The 9,545-nt window shown below is 42.6% G+C and overlaps 1 protein-coding gene across 1 annotated transcript; it reads right to left on the reverse strand.

The window, feature by feature from the left end:
* Positions 1 to 756: 756 nt before the first annotated feature.
* Positions 757 to 9,018, reverse strand: PDIA4 (protein disulfide isomerase family A, member 4; the record flags this gene model as incomplete). Its single annotated transcript, XM_009698571.1, has 9 exons — positions 757 to 1,503; positions 2,358 to 2,591; positions 2,686 to 2,845; positions 3,255 to 3,406; positions 4,561 to 4,719; positions 5,394 to 5,599; positions 6,135 to 6,273; positions 6,921 to 7,126; positions 8,847 to 9,018. Coding segments are annotated over 9 exons (1,844 nt in total), but the record flags the coding sequence as incomplete, so codon positions are not given.
* Positions 9,019 to 9,545: the final 527 nt, after the last annotated feature.

Below are 9,545 nucleotides of genomic sequence, written 5' to 3' on the forward strand. Positions count from 1 at the left end.
GAAGCACTACCCATAAAATGAAATAAGTATCAAAACTGACTTGGTGACACTCAAGTTATACACACCGCAGCACCACAGCTCTGAGAAGAGGCAGACAATGCTTCTGGAGTATCTAAGCCTGCCACCCCAACATGGCCCAGAAATTTACGGACTTATCCAAACTGGGACATTCAAGATCAAAATCCACTTTTAAACACACATACTGCCAAATGGACCAGAGTGGATGCAATCATCCTTTGTACCTGCAGTAACAGCCACAGGAATAAAGTCCATGAGAAGGTCTCAGTCTGCTTCCCCAAAGAAGAATCGCTACCAAACTCTCCTCTCTGCAAAAGGAAAGGAGACGGTAACACACAGATCTGATACCAGAATCCAAGCATTACCACCCACTTCTACAGTTCTTTCTGCCACACTCCAAAACACGGTTGGGAAGACTAAGATACAAACAGGTCAATATGGACTAGTAAAGACAGGTAAATTAGAAATACTCGCTACTTTAGCATCACCCTCTTTACAGAGGGGCACAAAGCAAAAGCCGACAGGTCTAGAGCACATTTAGGTAGCAAGTCACTGTGTCTTATCTCAATAGGACTGAATAATTCATCCACACTTTACAAAACGTCCTCTCTTACCTTCAGCAGTGACTACAGTGATATAGCCACATGAATAGGTATACAGAAACATAACAGAGACTAGCTCAAAACACCGCTCCCCCCAGTAACCATACGAACAAATAAGACAGAGAAATCTGCTTGGCAGAGGGATCTGGTTCTCTCTTTTTGGTAATATCCTTTAACTTTAAAAACAGCTGCATTGGAGTCAAATAATCAAGCTCAAGATAGTCACAAAAAATAAAGGATGTATTTTTCTCCAAAGATCAAAACCATAACTAACATAAGACATTCATATCAGAGAAGTTCAGTGTCCAGAGAAACTCTTCTGCCATATAAAAAAAGATACTGCAATTGCTTTACTGCTCAAGAATTTCCTTGCTCAAACTGCTTAATTCTTCTCTCATGAAGTTTTGTCAGTAACTTGCTTTTAACTACAATGTAGAAACAATTTTTCTTCACCACCCTCATCTTATCTAAAGCTCTTCTTTTGTTCTGGAGAGTTTTGTTGCATGCTCCTCTATAAATTTGCTCAAATGCTCTAAATCTCTGTCCCCGCCTTCAAATTTAATAGGGTTGTTCTTCTTGTCCCTTGGAGCAAAGTAGATAGTGGGGAATCCCTCTACTTTGTAGTGGTCACTCGTCACGTCGTTGGCAGTAGCATCCATCTTGGCTATGACTAGATTTTTCTCATTCTTGTATTTTTTGCCTAGCTCATTATACACCGGTTCTAGTTTCTTGCAGTGTCCACACCACGGGGCATAGAACTCTATGAGAACATCATTCTTTGGATCCATGACTATGGTATCAAAAGTTTTACCCACTACCACTTTCACAGGCCCTTTGTTATTTTTTGGCACAGGCTGGGACTTCACAATAGGCTTCAGTTTTCCTAGAAGGAAGGAACACACACACATCTTTGTTAGAAGACAGTAAGAGCAATCTTTATGATCTCCCCCAAGGAAGTACATCCTCCCACCAGCATTGCACCAGGAAATGAACCCCTGCATGAAACACAGGACAGTTTGCTGGTGACTTTTTAGCACAATAACCTTGTGAAATATAGGCAAAAATTTGTTTCACAACTCCCTAGAACGTTTCTCCCTCTTCTCATGGCTGTCCATCCACAATGTATTAGACAGTGACTTGCTATATGAGTCTCAAATATGAATGATCAGCTCACACTTCAGAGCTGTAAGGACTTTTTAGGCTTGCCAAACATGCTGTTTTAGAACATAGCTAGATGCCACAGCATAATCCAAGCAAAGTTAATGAACTGAGATTTAAATAAAAAAGCCAAGAAACATCCAAAAGCTTTAAGCCACAGAGCACTGTAAATACTTAAAAGGGGCCCACAAGAAAGGTGGGGAGGGACTTTTGACAAGGGCATGGTGTGATAGGACAAGGGGCAATGGCTTTAAACTGGAAGAAGGAAGATTTAGGTGAGATATTCAGAAGAAATTCTTCCCGGGGAGGGCGGTGAGGCAGTGGCAGAGGTTGCCCAAGGAAGCTGTGGCTGCCCCATCCCTGGAAGTGTTCAAGGCCAGGTTGGATGGGGCTTTAAGCAACCTGGTCTAGAGGAAGGTGTCCCCGCCCATGGCAGGGGGTTGGACCTGGGTGATCTTTGAGGTCCCTTCCAACCAAATCATTCCATGATGATGATTATTGCAGCCATTGCCTCAGGAAAAACTCTTGGAAGTGGAAACAAAGCAAATGGCTTAGAGAACCCCATTTTAGAAACTGTACCTTTTTTGAATGCCAACACAAATTGCCTGAGTACATCAGAGTCAAACTCTTCTGGCTCCATAGCGTATTTCTTGCCACCTTCATCCAGAATGGCGACATTGACGTCCTCTCCACTCTCAAGTAGGCCCAAATCTTTTATTTCAGAAGAATAATCCTCCTCATCAGAAACAGCAAACACATATTCCGGGAAGTCTTTGGCTACTTCCAGGACTTTGCCTCTCCAGTACTGGGTAGCTGAAAAACCAGAACACAACAAGATTAGTATTTTCTAGTTAGTTACTGTTTGCTTCCTTCCAAAGTGGAGGAATGGTAATCTTGGCGAACTTACCAACACGATAGTCGAAACTAAAGTCTACAGAATAATAGACAATCACTAGAGGACGCTTAGTGTATCTTTTAGCATCATTGGAAGGCTTGCGATGACCAACTAGAGGCAAAGCATGTTTTAGCACATGCTCTTTAATCTCTGATCCACCTGTAGAGTCCAGCTTAAAAAAAAAAAACATAGGGGAAAAAAGTTCAGGCAAATGGATTTAAGCAGCATTTCTGTTACACACTACTGAAAACTCATATTGATGCATACATGAATGAGAAAGAGGGGCATGTTATAAATAATGCTGTCACTATACTCTTCAAATCCTTAGGCACTAAAGATAGTGTAGTATTCCATCCTGAAACTGATGAATATTGTAATGGTAAACTATTATTTGAATACATAACCTCTGGCTTAATTTCATAAAGCTTTCTCGAACAAAGCAATACAGTTTCAGGGGACAAACAGGTTGCCTCAATATCTGGTGGAGTACTTCAACAGGACGATGCCAACTGCTCATACATACAAAGAAAGAGAACCTTCAATCTGTGCACAAAGTTTCTAGCTTTGGATCAGTTACTCACTTTAAGATCCAAAACATGCATCTTGGACTCGTGCTTTGACTGAAATTTTTCTGGCTGCATGACAACCAGTTTTCCTGGAGACACTTTCAATAGTTTTGCAATCTCGTTGCTGAAGGTATGGTGGAACTTGTAATCTTCTCTTAAACCGTTAGCTGAAAAATTAAGGTTAGGGAGAAGGAGAAGTCATCAAGAAGTGAACTGACAGCCTCCAACTGAAATCTTGAGACCGCAGGGCAAGGAAAGCCTCTTCCTGTTCTCAGTGGGACACAGAACAACCCAGAGGCTTGGAGAATAGCTCTCATCCAGGGGTGAGAAGCATGTGAAAATAATATGATTCAAGTAGCACTATTTGAATGCTGTTCAACAATCCATCTACTTGATGGGTTATTCTACATAGTCAAAAACCTTGAACAGCTTCCAAAACATACACATTAAAACAGCTATCTGTTTATCAGTCTCCTACCTCTTGGCTTCCTCCCAAATAACAGAAAGTAGAGCTGGAAAGGAACTCACAAGGTCACCTAGTCAATCTATTTGCTTTGGGGCAGCCTGGGAAACAGTTCCGTATCTTGCCACACAAGAGCAACCAAATCGGCTCCTAATCCCACTACAAATGACGGCAGCCCCAGAAGCAGGCATAGCTGGGGGAGAAGAATTGCCCGCGCTGTTCTCAAGGCTCCGGCAGAAACCAAGAGTGACTGCAAGTAGTTTGATCATGCGGGATACAGGGATTGATTAAAGGGACCGAGCACATCACATGCTTAGCCTCTTCTGTGTGGTAGCAAATCTTGTCAACAGAACCTTCGATGTGTTACATCAAAGGAGTTTTTAAGAATAAATATTGTCAGGAATGGTCAAGCTAAACTGATCCAGAGGTGGATGACAATTCTCTCTCCAGGCTCCCCACCCAAAACAAATTTGGCAAAGCCCAGCCCTGGAACTGTCAGATATGAAACAAGCAATAGCAGACTGCAAAGCTAGCAAGGCTTTAAGCCTTAAGTTGTGATGTGCTCCTCAACAACTAGGAATTTTCCCCTCCTCTCTAGTTCACATGTTTTTAGGGACACAATATCAAGAGGAGGTATCTCCTGTGACTGGCTGATACTTTAGTTATAGCCTTAAAATCTGGTGTGAGCTTTTTCCTTGAGTACAAGTGGAAGATCACCTTTCAATCTCCTTCCACTTATTCCTCCCCAACCTCCCCCACTGAACAAAGAGCAGAAATAAAGGATCTCTCCATGCCTAAAGTCCTGGGCAGAATCTCAACAAAACAAACATTTCATTAATATTTTAAAACATTCTTTACCTGCTTCCTGATAGAGTTCATAGGCTTTGTCATTCTCTCCACTAAAGATACCAAGGATGATGACATCATCCCCATCCCTCAGAAATTCCTGTACCTGCTTGGTAGCCTGAATTTGTTTGGATGGAGGACCAGCCTGTTCGATCATGTAGTCGACAATACCTGCGAGACAAACCCACCCCCAAGAAGTTCCTTAGAACATTTATTGAGCTGAAAGGTTCAGGCATTCCCTCTACAACATTGTCTAATACCACATTTCCTGTGGACACCTTTCTTTCCGTGCAGCCCTCCCACACTAACTTGAAAGACCAAATCGGCAAGACCTCAGTCCAAGTCTTTAAAGCTGTAGTTCTGGATATTCTCTTTCAGGTGGTTTCAGAAGAGGTGACCAAGCACAAGTCCCATGGATATCACCTGATCTTTCAAGTAACACTCCTTTCTGAAATTCCAGACCCTTCACTGTCTCCTGACCCTGCTATGAGCCGAAGTTCTACTTGGATAGTCTTAAGTCTTTCCTCTGATTAAAACTTAATATTGAGCACTTTGCCAGCTCTTACGAAGCAATTAAAGGCTGCCCACTCACTCATACAGCCACTACTTCACCATGTGTATTTAGCTCACTTTATATTAAAAGGAGCTTATAATATCTTATGGTGGTACTATAAACATTAGAGACAAATTTATACTGCTGGTATAAATATATGAGAGCACAGTTTTTTTTCAGATTCCCCCAATTACCATTGCTATGCTGTTAACGAGTCTGCAAGTCCTATATAAATGTCAAAACAATTCTGGTCAAGCCCTCAGAAAACAAGAAAAAGAAGAAGTCACAGTACCGTATTTTTCCCGTGGACCACTGTAGTCATAAGGTTTGCCCTTGCGGAATATTTTCAGAGTTGGATAGCCAGTAACATCAAACTTCTTTGCAAGCTCAGTTTCGGCAATGGCATCGACTTTAGCCAGGGGAATAGGAGGTGTGCGCTTGCTGAGCTCCTGGGCAGCCTTCTCGTATTCTGGAGCAAGCCTTTTGCAGTGCCCACACCTAGGGAAGGAGAGGCGGGGGCAGTTTTTACAAGCCATGATTTCTTCTAGGTTCCTTCTACCTTGGAAGTGGAAGAGTTAAGTCTTCCAGAATGGAAGAAGTAGAAATGGGGTGATTCAATCTACAGGACACTTCAGTCTAGGAAGACTTGTCTCTCCAACCTGAAGCTAGCCTCTATGTCTGGCCCCACATTAGCATAGGTAGTTTCTTTTTAGAGGCCATTTTTAAACTAAAGACCAACTCCCTTTGGTTTTCAGTATCTCTCAACATGTTTGTTCCCAAATAACTAAATATTGAGAATCTTCAGTGAGGTTTTGTAGAACACCCCTTGCTAAGACACAGATCCAGTCTAGTCTTCAAGTAATCTGTAATGCGATCCTAGGTCCAGATTAGAACTAAGGTATCCCCAGAGCTACACACACCTGCGCAAGGCAAGCCTCTTTTTTTAACGAGGCATAAAACCAGAAAACAGGTTCATCCAGCATGTTCAGGCCAGCTGTGTTAGTAAAGTACAAGTTACTGCCTTCTTGCTTACCATGGAGCATAGAACTCCACCAGGATTATGTCAGCATCATTCACGACGTCATCAAAATTATCCTGGGTCAATACCAGCGTAGCTTCTGGTGGAGGGGTCCAATTGGGGTCAGAAACCTCCTTGACTTTGGCCACAATTGCTGAAATACAGTTCAATAGCCCAATTAGCAAGCTTGCATTATCATACCAGCAGCATATTGAATGCAAGAGCTGGTATCAAGAATCTCAAAATATCAGAGTGGCAAGCATGGTCTTGGAGCAAAGCTTACATGAGAACACTTCCTTCATCAAGCTCCTTTATGCTTTACTTCATCTTGGCAATACCAACAATGATCTTCTCTTCACCCCCCATTGAGCATCTTACTTGTGCAGAGCACAGATTTGTGCTTTGCAACACCGCGGCACATGAATTCCATCTCAGAATAGACAGAAAAGGTATTTTTCCCCTCTGACTGAAGTTGGATGCATTCATTAAGCACAAACCAAGTGGTTTTATATACAGTCAGTATATAGATCAGATGTTTCTTATTAGCTGATCCTTTAGCAGGCATAAGATTACCTCCTTTTCTAGTCAAGTCATTTCTAGAAACCTTCCATCAGTAACAGCACTACCTGCAAAATTGTCCTCTAGAACGCAGGCAATTGAGAAGACAGGCAAAATTTCAGCCTTCATAGTATTATTCTGCTTAAGATAAAGTAACTTGAGATCGAAGTCCTTCAAAATAGTCACATTAGAAGCAAGACTTCTTTGCTTTCTTACAGAGAATTGAAAAGGACTGGTGCTTACCATCTTCCGTTCGAGAACCGTCATAGTCAACAGGTTGGCCTTTTTTCAGGATTTTGATGGTCGGGTAGCCGCTGACATCAAAACGACTTGCTAGTGAAGTGGCTGCAGTAGCATCTATTTTGGCAACTGGAATAGGAGGGTCATTTTCCTTCAGAGTTTTGGCTATCTTCTCATATTCAGGAGCAAACTGCTTGCAATGCCCGCACCTGTCAGATAGATACATAAATGCATGACAGATCTGCAGGGGTATTTTGCTACTCTGCATTTCCAGGATGCCTCCTGACAGACATTCACAACATCAACATAAAAAATGTCTGTCTTGCTATGTTTTCAGATCACAGAGAGCCAGAGTAACTGTAGCTAATGTGCTGTTTGTTCAAATCCCAACCTTCAACCTTTTTGATTTTCATTCAACAGGCAACACATTTCCATATATGTTTTATAAAGCCATTGTAAAAAAAAAATTAACAATTGCTTTCACAACAAAATTGCAAACCTTGTACTGTGCTTCTCCCTCCTACCCGCTCCCCTCAAACATGGTCTCATTCAGATTTCAGCTTCTCCCTAATCTAGGTTCATCTTTTCCACCTAGCACCCTAAATTGAACTGAAGGGAAAAATGAACGAGTAGTTAAGTAGACCTAATGAAATCTCACACCCACCACGGTATCACAGCACCGGCTCCCTCTCTGGCCACACCAGAACTCTTTGGGAAGAACAGAGGCTCCTGCTGCAAAAGCTGGCACGACAGAGGATACCAGCACAAGGAAAGCTGAATAGAGCTTAACAAGCTGAAGACAAAACCAGGAAAATAAAGACTAAAAAGATGGAAAGTAGTGTGTAGCAGACAGTCCATGCTCCTGATTCTCTCAGCTTGCAGGAGGGAGAGCAGAAAAAAGAAAAGCATTTAGTCTGTGATGACCACACATCCTCCTGCTCAGATCAATTAAGCTTCACGTTCAGTTTTCATGCACATAAACTAGAGCTGCAGAAATAGTACCTACAGCCAAGCAGGGATGGGATTCTCTGTGGTAAGAGTGGCACCAGTTAAAATGCAACTCCACCTCAAGCAAGATCATATTCCACCCTCTATTCAAAGACTAGAAAAGGACAAACATGTAAGTCGTCTTCTTTATATCATGAAACCACAAAGGAAAAGAGGTTCTGGCTGCAACATTAACTCAGCAACTTGACTGCAAATATATTCTACTCCTGTTTTCCCCCATTAACCATCCCTATTATTCTTGTCCATAAGAATGCAAGAGAAGATATATTCTGGCCTAAATTCTTTGTCTCGGTTACATGCAGGTAAATCCACTGTAGCTCCCCACAAGCGCACTCGTGGCGTACACTGGTATGCCAGCAGAATTACCATCATTAGGTAGATGTATGAGGTGCTGCTTAAATTGATAATACGAATGAGCTATGTCCTTACTCACACCACACCCTTCTGGCAAGGACAGAGATTTGAACTTGAGAAGGAAAACTTTCTAGCAATTCCCCTGCTAGGGAAGTCTCCTCCATCTAGATGAGGAAGTGCACAAGTTCTCAGAAACCACACTACACAACTTTTCTGGGGCTCACTGGGATCGTTTCTGTTCCCTGACAAGTAGAGAGCTGGGATGAAACCAGGGTTGTGCTTCCCTTGGCACGGGACCCCTCTGCATGACCCACATCTCTGCAGAAAGAGCAGGCTGTTGTCTGTCGCATGGTACAGGGGCAGGGAAAAGGGTGCCCCCACGCCACCAGAACCATCTCCTACCCTGGACTACGGCAGAGTCCAGCGCTTCTCCTGCAGGCAAACTACTCCTACATCATCTTTAAAATTGCAACCCAAGCTCACTTCTTAGGTGGGTGTCCTGTCAGGGAAGCCCCCGACAGCCACCCCATCCTGCATCTAAGGAGGTACCACAGGCTGTGAACCCACCATGGTGCGTAGAACTCCAGCAGCACAGTTTCCTTGTCTGCAGTAAAGGTGTCAAAGTTTGCATCATTCAAGACTAACACACCGTTTTCTTCTTTAACTTCAGAATCATCATCATCATCTTCCTCATCTTCATCATCATCACCATCATCATCAGCTTCTTTTGTAAGAGATTCTGAAAAAGCAAAAATGCAATACGGATTAGATTGTGGTAAGTTTAACCCGGTAATGTTATTTTAATGTTAAAGATGGATTAAGTATATCCTGTGGTTTAAAAAAAAAAAGCATCAACACAGGTTAGTTCCCGCTCCACATAGAGTGACAGCTACCACAGTTTGCAAAGAGCTTGGACCAAAGAGTTTTGACCATTTCATTTTTGTCCACACTATGCCAGCTAACACCACCAATATTTCAGTAAAGTGTCAACATGTATTTTGTGCTTCAGGACAAGCTAACAAAACAGACACAACAAGAATTAATGCATACAGACCTACGTGACAGCTGCTACCAAGGTACGTTGAGTATCTTGTTGAAATGTGGGAAGCGAGACATGTTCTGTTGGGCAAGAGCAGCGCACAGATGATACCTGAATTCAAACAGGAGCCTTCCATCATGCAGCAAAATAGCTGTCCGTGCAGTGCAGCAGCTTGTGTTTGGAAAAATTAGGTGTCTTGTACCAAAGAAGCAGTTGTTATGGCCCCA

This window comes from Cariama cristata, unplaced genomic scaffold (genome assembly GCF_000690535.1).
Source record: "Cariama cristata isolate BGI_N322 unplaced genomic scaffold, ASM69053v1 scaffold9904, whole genome shotgun sequence".
Lineage (NCBI taxonomy): Eukaryota > Metazoa > Chordata > Aves > Cariamiformes > Cariamidae > Cariama > Cariama cristata.